General features: G+C 43.4%; 2 protein-coding genes across 2 annotated transcripts; one reads left to right on the top strand and one right to left on the bottom strand.

The window, feature by feature from the left end:
* The first annotated feature begins 2350 nt into the window (after window positions 1-2350).
* Window positions 2351-3490, top strand: LOC120702094. The gene is made up of 2 exons (XM_039985862.1): window positions 2351-3098; window positions 3192-3490. Exons 1-2 carry the CDS (start codon window positions 2351-2353, stop codon window positions 3488-3490), a joined length of 1047 nt encoding a protein of 348 aa, XP_039841796.1.
* A 4539-nt stretch (window positions 3491-8029) lies between these two features.
* Window positions 8030-9570, bottom strand: LOC120704715 (UDP-glycosyltransferase 83A1-like; the record flags this gene model as incomplete). The annotated part of the gene is made up of 2 exons (XM_039989198.1): window positions 8030-9008; window positions 9084-9570. Coding segments are annotated over 2 exons (1380 nt in total), but the record flags the coding sequence as incomplete, so codon positions are not given.
* Window positions 9571-19061: the final 9491 nt, after the last annotated feature.

Below are 19061 nucleotides of genomic sequence, written 5' to 3'. Positions count from 1 at the left end.
TTAATTCATGAGTGGTCAGGATCTTCTCATGCATGTGGATATTATGGCTAGGAAAGAATGGATAGAAAGGGAGAAGGTGGAATTCCCCATTAAAAAGGGGAGAGGGGAGGGAAATATAGGGGAAAGTGGAAATAGGAAAAGGGAAAATTAATCTGTTGGAACTAAATTTTTTCCCCTAAATCCCCTTTATGGCTAAAAAGTGGAAAGGGAAAAGGGGATAATCAATCTGTTGGAGTTGCTCTAATAATGGGAGAGGAGATTTCAGCAGCAAAATTATGGTAATCAGCCGTCACGAAAGACCGGCTTCCACTTGGCCACCTGCCACGAGCCTACGAGACTGCTGCCCTCCCACGCCACCTCACCGACGATAGCATCGGAGCCAACAGCCAGGTCGCAGAGCTCAAAACCCACACCGTCAGCTCCCGCTCCACCTAAATCCAAAACGAGTGTTGGGCGTGGTGTAGGACATGGGTAGGGCGCGGTGCCGCGGCGCAGGGAGACAGGGACCTCGTTTGAGGAGGGAGGAAGAGGTAGCGTAGATTGGAAGGGGTGGCATGGATGGCGTGGGCGGGGTGCGATTTTCCGGTTAGATTGGTCCGGGTACAGACGCGGGTAGACTTTTATGTGAGAAAAGAATTTCACTTTTGACAGAAACGTTCTCTACTCTAACTCGCAGTTTCTATGGGTCTCCACCTTCTCCCACCTCTCTCAACCCCGACAGGTGGGTCCAACGTGAGGGATATAGCGAGCCTAATTTTGGTGAGAAAGATTTTCAATTATTTTCGATCTTTATAGTATAGATAGATAGAGATGAAACGAAATATCAACTATTATATATTCATCGACTCCATTGAGCACCAGAAAGTTTTCTATTTGCAACATGTCCCTTCGGCCAGAAGACATTCGCCCTTTTCTGTTTTGCTGCTGCTGCTACTACTACTATTCCCGCTAGTACTGTTGCTTGTCTTTGTTGTAAAACAAATCAACTTTGGAAACAAGAATCTAGTACTGTTGCTTGTCTTTGTTGTAAAACAAATCAACTTTGGAAACAAGAATCCTATAAGGAAAGGAAAAGACTGGAAGTCCTATTCCTAGTCCGGTTTGTTTGTGGGCTTTTACCGAAACTCTAGACTTTGATTGGAATATATATATGAGAGATATGTTCATTGTAAAAGAGAGAATTTGAGGAATAAAGATTTGTCTCTCGTACTTGTGTTCTTGTGTCTCCGTGTGTCCGTGTGATTGTTGAGAGAGAGAGTCGATCCGACGTTGACGACGTGTTTCACAACACGTTATCAGCACGCTGCTCTACATCGACATCGACGGAGTTGACGCATCAAGAAGCTGTACATCGACACCGACGTCCAGTTCATCTACGTCGACTTCGACGGCGCCGAGAACCTCAACGTCGTCTACGTTTGATCGGCATCAACTCAGACATCGCGCCGGCATCACGCCGGCAGGTCCCCTCGGCTCAGCCAAACTGTCCTACGCGACAGCTTCGTTTTTCCTCTACGTGAGAAACCGAGGTACATACATGATTGATAGTAGATTAGATTGGTTCTAATCTGCTGCGTAGATATGTGTTTGTATCTGTTCTACGCACTTTAATCTACGCAAAGAACTCGCTCATAAGAATTTAGCCGTGATTGGAAAAGAAAAGGGGCAGAATAGATAGGATTCTCGCTGGTACTGCATGCCGACGATTCTTGATGTACCTAGTATACCACCGGCTTGAAGACCGTGGTCAGAACCAGCTTGAACTGTTATACATCTAATCCTAAGTCTTGAAGATTGAGATTCAGATTACATGGAAGTAATTGTTAAGATTTAGATTACACGGAAGTAATCGTAGCACTAGCCTGCTAGTAGTAAGCATGAACACTAACAGTCTTGCAACGCATGCTATGTATTTGGCCCGTCACCTGAAGTAAAGCCGCTTCATCGCACGCTGCCGGCGAACAGGGTAAGCCGCCTGAACGCGACGTTCTGCCACTGATATGTGCGCGCTAGCCGTGCGGCACCCCTCGGATAAATTCGAAAACTTGAAGTTAACCATAGAACTAGCAGTTCAGATCATTAACATCTTTGCGGTAGATTATTATTTTACATGTCTGTTTACCAACTGGACATTAGATATTGGTTTTTTGTTTATGTTGCAGGCATATGAGTTCTCTAAACCCCCCATGAGGCTCATATTTTAATTTTTCTAGCATGGTTTATTGTTTTTGTTATTCTTCTAGAAAAATATAACTAAGATTATTTAAGCTTCCAAACCAATTTACTTTCTGTATACTACATGTTTACTAGAAGTAAACTTACTTGCATATTTTTTTTCATCATGTAGAAAATGTCTGATCTTGTGAAAAGAGAGATCACAGAGCTCGCCCCAAATGGCAGCAACTATCTGTCTTGGTCCTTAGATGCTGAGATTGTCTTGGATGGGAAAAATCTCCTGCATGCGATTAAACCCACCAATGACAAAATTGCAACAAGTGCTGAAAGAGCGCAAGCTCTACACTTTCTCAGGCATCACATAAGCTCATCACTGAAGAATGTGTATATGACTGAACGTGACCCTATAGTCTTGTGGAATGCATTGCATGAACGCTTTGAAAAGATGGAGACTATACTTCTTCCTCGAGTAAAACGCGAATGGCAGAATCTTCGCTATCAAGACTACAAGACTGTGGAGGAATACAATGCCAAACTCTATGCAATTGTTACACGCATGAAGTTGTGTGGACTTAAGCTGACTGAATCAGATCTCATAGAGAAAACCTTGTCCACTTTCCATCCTAAACAGACATATTTAAGCCGCCAGTATAAGAAAGAAAAATACAAGAAGTATATTGACCTTAGTAATGCTTTACAGCAAGACCAAGGTGAAGATGAAGAGTTGATGCAGAATCATCTAACTCGCCCTACTGGCAGCTTAAGTAAGCCTGAAGCAAATGCTGTTTCTTCATCACAGAAGAATGAAGGAAAAGGAAAAGAGTCACAGAAGGCACCTTGGAAAGGAAAAAACCAGAAGTTTAATAACTTCAAAAAGAAGGGACAGTGGAAATCAAAGAAAATTCCACCAGGGGGAGAATATGGCAAACAGGACCAAGAATGCTAAAGGTGTGGAATGAAAGGCCATTGGTCTAGAATATGTCGCACTCCTAAGCATATAGTGAAACTCTATCAAGAACTCAATGGTCAGCTCAAGAAAAGGAAGACTGAACATGAAGCTCACTTTGTCTCTAGCCGGAAGTTTGAACAAGGTGAATCTTCCAAGTCAAAGGAAATGGAGATTGACTCTTCAAAGCATGAAGAGAAGAATGAAGCTCCAGCTGCTGAAGAAAATCCTGAAGATATGTTAGTAGATATCAAACCTACTGACACTATGGATGAAATCATGAAGAATCTAGAGAATAAAATTCAGCAAGATGATGATGATGATCTTCTAGGAGAAGAGCTTGAAGATATGCATGGGGACTCTGTCTAAGTCTTCCAAATTGTTCCCAACTATCTAATAGTATAGTGGTCTTAATATTACATTAAGTATTTTAAAATTCCTGCATGAATTTTGTGGTTTGGAGTCAGCTCATGTAGAGCTTATTTATGTAATAAGAGTCTTGCAGACAATTTTTTTTTGCTTAAATAAATTTTAGTATATGAGTAATATTTTCGTGTATTCTATTTTTAAGCATATATCTATTATCTGCATAATCTGAACGAATTATATTGCTTTATTATAGAATTTGTGGAGTACAAATGGCTATGGAAGAGGAATTATGTCTCGTAGACAGTTGCACAACTGACACAATTCTTAGGGATACAAGATATTTTCAGACTCTTAGAAAGAATGATGAAAATATTACTACTATCACCGGCAGTGGTATGCATATAGTTGGCACTGGTAGAGCCACTATAATCCTCCCTAATGGAACTGAATTAGTAATCCAAGAAGCATTACTTTATCCTGAATCAACCAGAACATTGCTTTCATTCAAGGATATACGTGCAAATGATTTACATGTGGAAACAAATGATGATAATGGTAAAGAATGCCTAATCATGACTAAGAAAATAGGAGACAACAAGAAGATTGTCGAAACCTTTCCTTCCATGCGCCAAGCATTGTACTATACTTACATTAAGCCTATTCACAAACATGTTACTATGCAAACAATAATTAGAAAAAATGAGTCATACAGAATATGGCATGATCGATTAGGACATCCTGGTCTAAGTATGATGAAAAGAATTACTAACAATTCCAATGGTCATAGTTTAAAGAAAAATGATTTTCCTAATCATGAAGATTTTGTGTGCATCGCATGCGCCAAAGGGAAACTAATAACTCGACCCTCGAAATTAAAAGTGAGAGATGAATCACCAGCATTCCTGAACCGAATTCAGGGTGACATTTGCGGTCCGATCAATCCCTTGTCAGGGCCATTTCGGTACTTTATGGTGCTAATTGATGCTTCTACGAAGTGGAGCCATGTATGTCTTCTCTCTACTAGAAATCATGCATTTGCACGATTAATTTCCCAAATAATTCAATTACGAGCCAACTTCCCAGATTCAAGAATTCAATCCATCAGAATGGATAATGCTGGGGAATTTACCTCGAAGGTATTTAATGATTATTGCATGGCTTTGGGAATTAAAGTTGAGCACTCTGTGCCACACGTGCATACGCAAAATGGTCTAGCAGAATCATTAATTAAGAGGATCAAGTTTATAGCAAGGCCATTGATACAGAATTGTCAGCTACCTTCCACTTGTTGGGGGCATGCTGTACTGCACGCAGCAGCACTAATACAACTTAGACCATCTGCATATCATGAAGTATCACCGATCCAATTAGTGCGAAAAATTGAACCGAATATTTCCCATCTGCGTAAATTTGGATGTGCTGTATACATTTCAATACCACCACCTCAGCGAACCACGATGGGGCCTCAGCGTAAGCTGGGAATCTATGTCGGATTTGAAAGCCCATCAATAATTAAATATTTAGAGCCATTAACTGGAGATTTGCATACAGCTCGGTTCGCTGACAGTATTTTTAACGAAGATCATTTCCCGGCATTAGGGGGAGGAAAGTATCTCGCTAGGGACGAATGCCGAGAAATAACATGGGAAAGCATAGGGATCCTAGGAATGGATCCTCGCACTAAAGAAACTGAACATGAAGTTCAGAGTATCATCGATTTGCAAAGAATTGCAAACGAGCTGCCTGAAGCCTTCACTAATAATAAAGGGATTATGAAATCTCAAATACCTGCAGTAAACGCACCAGAAAGAATAGAAATACCACATGAAGTGGATGAAATGGAATTCCAAGTAAAATCTACATTGACTCCTCATACCCTGAAGAGGGGGGGATAGAGTAGAAATACTAATAATGGTGCATCTACTCAGACTATAGCTTCAGGGAGACGTCCTAAAAAGCTTAAGACTGGGCAGAATGAAAATAATAATAAAAGTGAAGGTACACATGTAGTGACACCCAGTGAGAATGTGCGCACTGAAAATACTCATGTTGGGAGACCGGAAATTCCTGATTTAAATATAATAATTGATCAGGATGAATGTGAAAGAATATTGGAAAATTCAACAAATTATGTTGAAACAGAAGAAATATATGATAGAAAGACTACTAATGTCGATATATATTTTGCTGAGAAGATTGCAAAAATTGATCTAGATCCGGAGCCGAAGTCATTAATAGAATGCAAGAAGCGTTCTGACTGGCCCAAATGGAAAGAAGCAATCGCAGCTGAATTGTTCTCGCTTAATAAAAGAAAAGTATTCGGCCCAGTAGATCGAATCCCTGAAGGGATATTCCCTGTAGGACATAAATGGGTTTTCGTTCGAAAAAAAAACGAAAATAACCAGGTGGTAAGATATAAAGCGAGACTAGTAGCACAAGGATTTACGCAGAGACCCGGTATCGATTTCGATGAAACTTATTCTCCTGTGATGGATGGAATCACATTCCGGTACTTAATATCTATGGCAGCAAGTATGAACTTGCAGATGAAATTAATGGATGTCGTGACAGCATATTTATATGGGTCACTTGATGCAAATATTTATATGAAAGTCCCTGAAGGAATTACTGTCCCTAACCCAACAAAACGTAACATGTATTGTGTGAAATTACAAAGATCACTTTATGGCTTAAAACAATCTGGAAGAATGTGGTATAATCGTCTTAGCGATTTTCTCGAAGAAAAGGGATTCCTGAAGAATGATGATTATCCTTGTGTGTTCATACAAAAATCCAACAAAGGTTTTTGTATAATATCAATTTATGTGGATGACCTGAATGTCATAGGAACCACAGAGGATATTGAAGAAGCTAGTTCATACCTAAAATCTGAATTTGAAATGAAGGATTTAGGTAAAACTACATTTTGTTTAGGCCTGCAGCTAGAACATAACCAAGAAGGGATTTTAGTGCACCAGTCTGCTTATACCAAGAAGGTATTAGAGAAATTTCATCATGAAAATGCACACCCAGAACATACACCCATGATGGGGCGATCTCTCGACATAGAGAAAGACCCTTTTAGACCAAGGGAAGATGGAGAGGAATTGTTGGGATCAGGATATCCCTACTTAAGTGCCATTGGAGCTTTAATGTACTTAGCGAATGGTACTAGGCCTGATATTGCATTTGCTGTCAACCTACTCGCAAGGTTCAGCTCGGCTCCAACCAAAAGGCATTGGAATGGCATTAAAAGAATCCTCAGATACCTAAGAGGTACGATTGATCTTGGATTATATTTCCAGAAGAAACAAGATCTCGACATAATTGGATATACGGACGCAGGGTATCTTTCTGATCCCCATAATGCACTATCACAGACTGGATATGTATTTCTTAGTGGTGGAACAGCTATTTCTTGGAAATCAGCAAAGCAAACTATGGTAGCGATATCTACTAACCATTCTGAAATTATAGCACTTTATGAAGCAGCCAAGGAATGCACCTGGCTTCGGCGTATTCATCAGCATGTACAGAATGCATGCGGAATAATGATAGCGCCTACCCCCACTATTATCTATGAAGATAACTCAGCTTGTATTGCACAAGTACAATCAGGGTATATAAAGTCAAATATCACGAAGCATATTTCACCTAAATTCTTCTACACGCATAACTTGCAAAAGAATGGAGAAATAAAAGTGACTCGTGTCAAATCGTGTGATAATCTTGCAGATGTATTCACAAAAGTAGTAGCTCCACCAATTTTTGAAAAATGTGTTCGTGGACTTGGCATGAGGAGACTGAGAGAAATACAAGAATCAGGGGGAGAACTCCTCGAGTAATCCTGATAAACTTATCTAGAAGACATAATGATTATTCCAGAAGAATATTCAATAAATATCTTGAAGATTATATAATTATTGTACTCTTTTCCTACTATGAGTTTTCCTGAAGTTTCTCATAAAGGTTTTTAATGAGGCAATAAAGTGCAATTAACAAGTACGGTATATATGTACTCTTTTCTCCAATGAACCATTTTTCCCACTGGGTTTTCGGATGGAGTTTTTGATGAGGCATAAAATATCGTTGGTAATCGCCCAAGGGGGAGTGTTGTAAAACAAATCAACTTTGGAAACAATAATCCTAGAAGGAAAGGAAAAGACTGGAAGTCCTATTCCTAGTCCGGTTTGTTTGTGGGCTCTTACCGAAACTCTAGACTTTGATTGGAATATATATATGAGAGATATGTTCATTGTAAAAGAGAGAATTTGAGGAATAAAGATTTGTCTCTCGTACTTGTGTTCTTGTGTCTCCGTGTGTCCGTGTGATTGTTGAGAGAGAGTCGATCCGACGTTGACGACGTGTTTCACAACAGTCTTCTGCTATGCTCAATGTAAAATAAGCGTCCAACTCCGCATGCATACGGAAAAAAAAAGTTTCAGACAAATACAATGCAAACTTCCACAAACACTCAGAAAACATATATAGAAAGATCATGGCGGAACTCTTCTCTTGTGAGCACTCGCGGCCTGAGATATCCAATAGCTAGCTAGCATGACGACACGCGGGTCCAGTCTCAAGTGCGTGTTTCTTTTGAGTTCCATTAGAACCGCATATACGATTCATGCCTTCATAGCCTGAACAAACATGTCGAAGTTGTCTTGGGAGGAGCCCCCCTCCTTCAAGCTCTCAAGCGCAACCTTCTTCATGGCCTCCACCCTGTCCCTCATGCTCGCGCCGGTCATGAGCTCCTCCACCCTACTCGCGATGTGCTCCTTGGTGATCACGCCCGATTCGTCGGCCTGGGCCCGGAGCCCGACCTTCCAGACGTCACAGATGTACAGCTGGTTGACGAACTGGTCGGCGAAGTACGGCCACGCCAGGAACGGCACCCCGTTGCGGACGCCCTCCATGGTCGAGTTCCATCCGCAGTGCGACACGAAGCACGCCACCGCGGGATGCGCCAGCACCTGGTGCTGCGGCGACCACGCCACGAGCATGCCGCGGCCGCTGGCACCGACGCGGTCAAGGAAACCCTGAGGGTAGTCGTGGGCGTCGCCGTGCACGAGGTCCGGACGCACCACCCAGAGGAACGGCCGGCCGCAGAGCTCCAGCCCCAGCGCGAGCTCCTGGAACTGGCGCGTGTCGAACATGGTGAAGCTGCCGAAGGCGACGTACACGACGGACCTCGCTGGCTGCGCGTCGAGCCACGAGATGCACGCGTCGTCCTCGGGCCGCCAGAAGTGCCCCACCGCCTTGCCCCGGCGCTCCCCCGTGAGGAGCGGGCCGATGGGGATGACCTTGGGGAACTGCGCGAAGGTCGCCTCCTCGGCGCCGAGGAAGGAGTTGCAGAGGACGAAGTCGCACTTCTCGACGGCGTGGACGGAGCCGACGACGTTCCGGAAGAGACCCTCCTGTCCTTGGTGGTTGCCGATGCAGTTCCACGCGAGGTGGGCGGTGTGCATGATAGGCATGTCGGGGGACAGCTTGAACGTGCCTTGCGTCAGTGCCGACCCTGCATTCAGCAGATACTACCATTGTTTCTTCAGATACTAGTCAACCCAAAATGTCATTCAATCACTGTACGTACCATCTTTGGAGTCGATGATGTTGTCCTGAATCAGCTTGGGGATGCTCAGAAGGCTCGCCAGCACCGCGGCGGAGGCCGGAAAGATGGCCGCCGACTTTATCCTGGTCCTCCGCGCGACGTCCAGTGCCCACGCCCCGAGGTTGTAGTCCGCCACCATGCACGTAATCGGGCCATCCATCCCGGCATGGCTTCGAGTGATGAGGTCCTCCACACGCGGGGCCATGTGCTCTGCCATGAGGACGGTGAGCCTGATGAGGTTGTTCCTGTCCTCTCCAGGCTCCATGCCGTCCGGCACCTCCACCAGCCTGATACGGCCCAGCAGCCCGCCGTTCCTAGTCGTGTCGTCCGTCATAGCTGCAAGGACGCGGCTATGGTTGAACTCGGAGTTGACGAAAGTGACCGTGAAGCCCCTGTCGACGAGCGCGTGCGCGAGCTCCAGGAGCGGGATGACATGTCCCTGCGCTGGGTAGGGGATGACGAGCGCGTGGGGGGGGAGACGTCGTCGCGGTTACCATTGTTGTGGTTCTGCAGGCACCTGTACAGGAACGAAGTTAATTAGCTGTGCTGAAGATAGCAACCATGCGAGTGGTAGCTGCTAGGAATAACTAGCTAGGATACATATATATACACGTCAGGAATAACTAGCCACGAGTCATCGCTTGTTACTTTCGATGAGAGTGATCTATATTGTCTGATCTATATCAATCAACCGTGATGAGTTTGCATGTCAAATCAACATGTCAATTCGCTGATCTTGTTTTTGGCGATCGTAGCTTTGCCGCGCGCATTGCTTTGGTTTCATGGAGTCTCTCGATACTGTCGATCGCTCCATAGTTTAGAGAAGGATTCGAGGAGGGAAGCACTTGGCGTCATGTTGCATGCGACTCCATTTCTTTCTTGCAAGTGGCAACTCGCTCCATCTCCTTGCAAGTGAGAGGAGCAGGCAGCTTATTAGTTATATTTTTTAGTTGGCTGCAGGCCTGCACTTACGTACGTACGTGCATGGTCTTTTGGGAGGAGCACGAAGAGCGTAGTCCAATACTTGCATAGACAGAACATAAGCGAAGTAGACGCACGGGATGCCCTTAAGGCCCTGTTTGGGACCGAGTATACTTAGCTTATAAGCAGGAAAAGCAAATTAATCCCGCCAAACTACTCAAGTCGGACGCGCGTCGGCCGGCTGGCCGCAACAGCAAAAAGCAAGAAATGAACTAGGCGCTGCAAAATCGCAGAAGCGGACTTGGAGCCGCGTTGTGCTTATACGCCACGCGATTTTTTAGCTCGCGGCCCCAAACAGGGCCTAAGAAGAATACAATCATCAACGATCAATGTCGCAATCACAGTGCCACTGGTGATTAATTTTGGTCTAAACCAAACCTTCAAGCGCTAGTGCCTCACCCTTTCGTTTTGAGAAATGGTGGCCAGAAAAACAAGACTTTAGAGAGGTAGTGGAAAGAGCCTGGAATACTCCTTGTTCTCACACTAACCCTCTAGATACGTGGCAGTTTAAAACTAGACTGCTTAGGAAGAAGCTGAAAGGTTGGGCTATTAATGCCAATGCTGAGATAAAAAAGAAAAAGCCAAGCTGATTAATCAGTATGATGTTTTTGATGGTAAATATGAGAGAGGTGATCTTACTGAAGCTAATGAGAGGCAAGTGATGTTAGAAACCATGGAGAAGCTAGCGGGGCTGTGGAAAATGGAAGAAATTAAAGCCCGCCAAAGAGCTAGAGAGAGATGTGAAGGAGGGAGACAAAAACACTGCCTACTTCTAGGCAGTGGCCAATCAAAGAAACAGAAAAAAAAAACCATCAACTCTCTCAAGGGCCCTCAAGGGGTAGTGGAAAGCTGTAGATTTTTACAAAACCTTGTTTGGCCCTGAACCGAGAATTCATATCCCCTTAAAAGAAAATTTTTGGAGTGAAAGTGAGAAAGTGTCTCAAGATGAGAACGCCATGCTAGAGGCAGCCTTTACGAAAGATGAAATTAAAGAAGCAATCTTCGGCTCTTATGCTGAGGGGCTCCTGGTCCTGATGGTCTTCCTTTCCTCTTCTACCAGAAATTTTGGGAGGTTATATGTAACATCCCTTGGCTAGTCAGAGGGTTAAACATGCCATCATATGCATCATTAAGCATTAAACATGGAGATGATACATTTAAGCATGAGAAAACTATAGGGCCATGCCCTTTACTTTTTGTAAGGGCGGACGGTCCGCCCCTATAGGGTGGACTGTCCTCAGTTCATCAGCACAGCCCCCTTTTAGTCAACTATGACCAAGTCAAGTCGTGCCATGTCAACACACCCGGACGGTCCGCATCCCACTCGCGAATGGTCCGCCAGTGCACCTTTGGTGCGTGTCCAACGTGCAGAAACTTAGCGCCACGTACCCCCACCTCGGGCCCATGCGTCAGCCTGAGCTCTCCTTCACCAGAGCACCCTCCTGCTCTCTCTCTCTCTCTCTCTCTCTCTCCCTCCTCATTCACTCAAACTCCACTCTCTCTCTCTCTCTCTACCAAAGCCATGGAGGAGCTCCACCATCCTCTCCTCCACCATTGAAGCCCTCACCTCGCCAGAGCATCGCCGGAGGACGCCGGAGATCAACACCGACGAGCTGCACCACCTCTACTTCATCTTCTTCCTTGGAGCTAGGAGCTTCCCCAAGCTTCTCCTTCCATCTTCTTCCTCTTCCTCAAGCTTCAAGCTAGGAGAATGAGCTCGAGCTTCACCAAGCCCTCTACCTCATCTTGAAGCCCTTGCCGGTGTTCCACCCATCACCGGTAAGCTCATCCCCTCCCCGATCTACTCCTCATTGCCCTAGGTTGAAAGCCATGAAACCCTCCTAGAGCACTTTCACCATTATTGATCTAGAGCTTTGTAGTCCTAATGCATGCGTGTGTTTTAGCTACCAAAATGAACTCCCTACACTCCCAGGAACCTTTAGAAACAAACCCCATCCCAAACCGTGGCCGGAGTCGCCGGCGGCGAACTCGCCAGTGAGCCTCGGCCGGGTTGCGGACGGTCTCCCCATCATGGGCGGACAGTCCGCTAGTCACCCGACCCGACCCATAGCATTTCTGGACACTTTTCATCCTTCCAAAAATTTATGAGGCGGATGGTCTCCCCCCTTGGGGCGGATGGTCCGCTGGTCATTTTTCAGCCTTACTCAGAACCACACAGAAACCATGTTTTTGGCCCAGAATGGTCCGCGGTTGGCCGGCGAACGGTCCGCCATTTAGAGCCGAACGGTCCGCTTCCTCTAAGCCGGTCGGTCCGCATTTAGTGGTCTATCACCCTACACTTAGCTATGATTAATCCACCTATATACTACCTATCTAGTCTCTTTTATCATAGTTTTGCAATGTTAAATCATACCTCCTCATATCATTTGCATATCATGACCATCATTCATGGCATGTATATTTATCAAACATCATTGCACTCGTGTAGAGACCGTGACACCGGAACAAGTGGAGAGTGAGCTGGTGTTCGATGGAGACGACGCTCCCGTTGAGACTCAAGGTAGGCACCTAAGCATTTCTTACACCCTATTTTGGATCAATGAAGTATATGTGTCTTGTTTACGCATGAGTTACTATATATATATATATATATATATATATATATATATATATATATATATATATATATATATATATATATATATATCATTGATTGCTTAGAACCTATTTGATGCATTATCAACCTTGATTAGGATATCATCCTTAGATGAGTATGCTTGAATAGGTGTCACAAACTATATGCTTAGCCATGCTTAGCTACGGTACAAGACGAGAGGTGGCATGGTCACCACCACTCGCGAGCTATAGGGTGTATGTTTATTTCACATGATTAGTCAAGAATGGATAACATATGAGCAACTATGAAGAATGATTCGGACTTGGTCAAGTATGGTAGGGCCATGTTGAGATGGAGCTCAAATAGTTAGGCTTGCTTGAGTTGGTTAAGGACCGTCTCTTTGGTCGCCGGTCTCTTGAGAACTTTTTTGTACAAACCACATGCTTAAAAATGGGATGGTAAGCCAACTAGCATGAGTCACACCTTGCCTTGATCGGATTTGGTGCGAGTTGTGATGGAGTGCGATCGGTGGTTCCGGTGCACTTGTCCTTCCCGACCGTTCGCTCATAGTCAGTTGTGTTTGTGTGAAAGGTTGAGGCATGAATCAACACTTATCCTTGGTTGTGGGTATGATCATTGGTATTGTTCTCGTGTGGGAAAGGTTGTACACCTGCAGGGTTAGTAATCTATTGCAATATCCGCGCTCTCGGTCATGAGCACGCTCTTTGAGGTTCGCTCCAATGTAGAGTACGTGAAGGAGTTCATGGAAGATTGAGCTTATGATTTATGAACACTTTAGTTATGCAATTGTTTGATGCATGCTTTAGAGATCATAGATACTATGTCTTTTGCTTGTTACAACTTGATCAAAGTTAGATGCTTTCATGCAAAAGTAAAATACCTTATCCTATCCTTTCTACTAACCAAATGCATTCTCCTTGAGGTCGGGCTAGTATATACCCATATTGGATAAGCCCTGCGAGTACCTTTTGTACTCATGGTGCTATTGTTAAAGTTGTTGCAGATGATCCTCAGTCGGAGGCCGTCTTTGGGTACTTCTACCCCACGGACGGAGGTGCGGGTGAGGAGTAGATGGCCGTTGGCTATGAGAAGGGCACTATCGGCATATAGTGTTAACCATATATTTTGTACTATGTATGGAGTGAACGCGATGTATAACTTTCCGCTACAAAACTCTGAAACTTGATGTCCTTGTACTTGAACCTATGTTATGTAATCTAAACTCTATGTACGGTTGTGCTTGTGTGATGATGTTCACATGTTGTGCAAGTGGAGTGTGTTTAAATCCTGGATGGTGCTCATGACACATTCCAAGGATTACCGGAGTTGGCCCTTTTTAGTCTAGTTGATCAATGGACGATAACTTGATTAAACGGGATCAACTTGGGCTGGTTCCTCACATTATAAAACCGGACCTGCTCAAGCTCTTTGAAGCTTTTGAGAATGGCAATATGAATATGGCTAGGCTAAACTATGCTACAGTCATTCTCATCCCGAAAGAGCCTAATGCTGTAAACCTCAAGAAATATAGACCCATCAGCTTGTTGAATTGCAGCTTCAAAATTTTTTCTAAAGCTATGAATAACAGGTTAGTAAAGCTCTGCGATAGGCTGATTACCTCAAACCAATCGGCCTTTATCAAAGGTAGATTCATCTTAGAAAATGTGGTTGCTGCTCATGAACTTATTCATGAGATAGTGAGGAAGAAAGAGTGTGGTATTATCATTAAATTGGACTATGAAAAGGCATATGATAGAGTTAACTGGTACTTCCTTGAGGAAATGCTAACCATTAGAGGCTTTAGCACAAAGTGGATCCATTGGATCAATGATGTGGTGAAAATAGGCTCTCTTTGTATAAGGATAAATGATACAGACAGCCATTACTTTAAAACAGGGAAGGGCTTGAGGCAGGGGGGACCCTTTATCCCCCCCCCCCCACCCCCTCCTTCTCTTCAATCCAGTAGTAGACGTCTTCTCAAGGATGCTGATGAAAGCATCTAATTAGAATATTATCACTGGCCTCTTACCTGAAATCTCTCCAGGGGGATCCTTAGTCTGCAATATGTAGACGGCACAATCCTTTTTCTAGAAAATGATTTAGATAAGGCTAGACACTTTAAGTGGAGTTTAGCTTGCTTTGAGAACCTCTCACGCATGCAAATCAATTAAGATAAGAGTGACCTCATGACCCTGGGGATGACATAGCATGAGCAAAATAGCTTTGCCAGGCTCTTTTTCTGCAAGGTTGGACAGTTTCCTTTCAAGTATTTGGGGGTTCCTCTCCACTATGCTAAACTCAGAAGAGAGGATATCCAACCTGTGGTAGATAAAATTTTGAAACGAGTAGCTGGTTGGAAAGGAAGATTGCTCTCCTATGGAGGCAAGCTGACCCTGCTAAAGGCATGTCTAGCCAGCATACCTATTTACTTGATGTCGGTGATTAAGTTTCCAAAATGGGCTATTGAGAGTCTGAACTCCCAAATGGCACTTTTTTTTTAAATGACCCCATGAGGGAAGGAAAAGTATCACCTAGCCAATTGGCCACTGATGACCCAGAAAAAAAGATTTTGGTGGATTGGGGATCCCTGACCTCTAAAATTTAAATATGTGCTTATTAGCTTCTTGGTTTGCTAGGTATCATTTGAATCAAGAAGCAATTTGGAAGAATCTGGTTAACCACAAGTATAAAATAACTGATCCTAATTTGGAAAGGTGTGATGTGGTCTTGCAAAGAAGCTAAGATGGGCTATTCTTGGAAGATTGGAGATGGGAAGTCGGTGAGATTTTGGGAAGATAGGTGGTTTGGTAATTCTAGCCTCGATGTTCAGTTCTGGCCCTTATATAATATTGTTAATGAAAAGGAAATGGTGGTGGCAGAGGCTTGGGATGGATTTGATCTAAAGTTCACCTTCAGGAGAACCGTTTCGCCCCAATTAATGAATATGTGGTACGAGGTGTGCGCTATTGCAGATTCAATCTCCTTGAGTGATGATTGTGATGCTATTGTTTGGAGCTTTAACTCCTCAGGCACATACCCAGGGCGATCTTTATACGTGGAAGTCAGCTTTAGAGGCATTATGCCGGTCTACTCTCCTGCTATTTGGGATCTTTGTATCCGCCCCCCCCCCCCCCCCCTCGAGTTCAAATTTTTCTATGGCTTCATAGCAATAATAAACTTTTGATGAGGGACAATTTAAGTAAAAGAAGGAATATGGATGACGCACCTTGCTTACTATGCTCAGAACAAGAGTCAATTAATCACCTTTTTTTGAATGATGCGTGGCTGCTAAAGTTTGGGAATTTACTCTAAAATTCTGCACACCTCTGTGGGTGTGAGTTTTGAAAATGTTGCTAGATGGTGGATTAGTAGGACAAAGCAGACAGCTCTCAACACTTGTACTTCAGCTATTCTTTGAAGCTTATGGAATGTACGTAATGCTATATATTTTCAGGGCTTGGTGTGGTCGGACGTGAAGTTGGTGCTGCTCAAGGCGACAAGAATGATGCGGAGATGGATGGTCCTATGCAAGAATTCAAGCGAGCTGGAGGGCTTGGTGGCGAAGCTGGAAGCACGAGCAAAGCAACTGCCAAGAATTGCCTAGGGAAAGTCGCCTATGCTGGTTGTTCCTGTGATACAAGATAGGGAGGCGTTGGAAGTGGAAGATTTGTCAGCTTCTGGCTTGGAAGAGGGGTTTGATGCCCCCAACTCTTCCCTGAACTTGTTTTCAGACACTCACTTCAAATATGCTACTTTGAACTACTGCAAATGACTTTCGTTTTGCTCCTATGGAATGAAACGAGGGATTGTGCCCTGTTCTTTTAAAAAAATGTTGCAATCGTAATTTCTGTGCTCTGTCAGATTGATTAGGGATATTATCAGTTACATATTTATTTTCACTTACTTTTGAACATTAAAAACTAATCATCAAGTACTAATGTACTCCTCAAGCATGCAATAAACGTCCCCATTTTATACTACTAATAAAGTTACTAATTTCTTCCTTGGTCCTCCAAACTTAAAAGTTCCCTATATAACACCAGCTCTAGATTTTATTTCAAAATTGACACTATTGTCAACTTTGTTAGTGTTTTCCGTTATGACAAGTGTTGACGTAAATCTGGTCAACCCACAACCGCTAGAATGTGCAGATCGCAATGATCAATCACCAGCGAGACTTCACACAGGACCGGTCAGACAGCCTAGCTCAACCGGACAGATTGGTTGAAGCAGAAATCACGCATGGACCTAAAACCTCAAACTCGGGAGGGACACCACCGGAGCTCGAAGAACTAGGGTTGTTCTAGGGTCAGCAGGCCACCAAGAATGCCGTCATATGCTATAGAGACGCAAGAAGAACAGCAAAGGGGTTGGAATAGCTAGGGTTTGAGAAAAGAGTAAAAGTAGATGTATTTGATTCGATTATAGTTAAAAAAACTCAATCGGCTGCAACCTTTATATTTATGGGCCGGCGAGGTCGTACCCCTTCCAAATCGAGTTACAATAGGACTCTAGATTACAAATGTTAACTGATTCGGACTAAAACAGGCCTAGACCAGACTGGTCGGCCTCAGTGATTGCCAATTTTGGCTGTCAAGATATGCACCCTTGCCTTTTGGTGAGATTTGCAAGCCGAAAATCAAATACCAGAACATTTCCTAAGGATACAGAATTACAAAATAAGCATTGGCCCTAAAAATAGTACCAATGGCGATATTCAAATATCGTCTGTCTTTGTCTTCAAGCGTCTTACCAAATACTGGGAAGTATTTCTTCAAGTATCTTCCATTCAATGCCCTTGGTAGGCGTTCTCCTTGCAGCATCTCCACCATATAAAAATTCCCAAAGATAACCTTGACAATCTTGTACAGTCTCTCCCAACTTGGCGACCACTTGCCAGACTTATTGCTCTTTGTCCATAGAGGTAGAATTGTCTTCCAAACCAGCTCACCAACCTGAAAAGATTTACTTCTTATCTTCTTGTTCTAAGCTCTAGCCACCTGAATCTTGTCTTTCTCAATTTCCTTCAAAGCTTGCAACCAGTTGTCACTCACCTCATCAATATTATCCATCATCAAATCATGGTAATCAATAGCAGAAAGCTCATTTTGTTTAGCCAATCTACAAGTGTCATGATTCACCTCAACGGGTAAAACGGCCTCTTGACCATATACAAGCTCAAAAGGAGTAACCTTAGTAGCACCATGTCTGGATATGCGATGAGCCCACAATGCTTCGGATAAAACCTCATACCACCTTCTAGGATTCTCTTCTATTTTCTTCTTGATGAGCTATAGAAAGATCTTGTTACTAGACTCGGCCTGACCATAATATGGAGATGAATTGAGTATTTTAATCTTGTTACTAGACTCGGTTTGACCATTGGCCTGAGCATAATATGGAGATGAATTGAGTATTTTAATCTTGTAAGATTTGACAAATTCACGTATCTCCTTTGATATAAATGATGAACCTTCATCCGTTGTAAAAGTTTAAGGAATACTGAATCTATGAATAACATGCTTTGTAATAAACTCAAAAATTAGTCTATGTGTCATATTCTTCAAAGGAACTGTTTCGGTCCACTTAGTAAAATAATTCGTAGCAACTAACATGAAGTGATGCTCCTTTGAAGAAGGAGGATTAATCTGTCCAATAAGGTCCAATCAACATCCTTGGAACGGCCATGGCTTGATAATAGGATGTAATAATGTAGCAGGCACCAACTGAATATCACCAAACCATTGACATTCTTCACACCCTTTGTAATATCTAAAGCAATCCGCCATCATGCTTGGCCAATTTCTTTTGGGGTGAAATTCTTGTTTGTACATGTCTTTGATTGTGCCATATTTCTAAGGGGAGTTTGTGAGACTTTACACGTCTCTTTTGCTCTTTGTGGAGATTGTGAGTTTTGTGAGATTCTGTAATTCTCTTTTGCTCTTGTGCCGACTATGTTGAGCTTTTACCTCTTCTTGAGGAGCCGGATTTTGATTCGAGCTTTCGATTTGCACATAATTGGTGTTGAGCCCTTTCTGCCTCTTTTCTCGAGGGATCATGTGTTTTGTCTAACTTGTATCAAGCCGTTGCCCTTATCTTTGGGGACTGAGACTTTTCATTTCGAGTGATCTTGTGCTTGCCTTTTCATTTAGCTTTTGGATCTGTTGGATGAGCTTCTTCTTCATTATTCTTCATTTACTCTTATCCTTTACGATGAATTTATGTTGGGTGTTGTCAAGGCACTCATCGTGCGGGAGAATGAGAACCAATGGTGGTCACCCTTGGATGATGAGTGATTGACAATATTGCATAAATTTGATGTATCTCTTTGCTCGTGATGTGCAGGCGTAGGATGTGACATGGTGGTCGACAGCATGTGG

Source organism: Panicum virgatum, chromosome 4K (genome assembly GCF_016808335.1).
Source record: "Panicum virgatum strain AP13 chromosome 4K, P.virgatum_v5, whole genome shotgun sequence".
Taxonomy (NCBI): domain Eukaryota; kingdom Viridiplantae; phylum Streptophyta; class Magnoliopsida; order Poales; family Poaceae; genus Panicum; species Panicum virgatum.
This window is presented reverse-complemented; position numbering and strand designations above follow the sequence as displayed.

Excerpts from the sequence above, each read along its gene's own strand:
- LOC120702094 (XM_039985862.1), top strand. The coding sequence starts at position 2,351 with ATGTCTGATCTTGTGAAAAGAGAGATCACAGAGCTCGCCCCAAATGGC. Across the intron at positions 3,099-3,191 it reads TCCACCAGGGGGAGAATATG|AACTCAATGGTCAGCTCAAG; the intron begins GCAAACAGGACC and ends AACTCTATCAAG.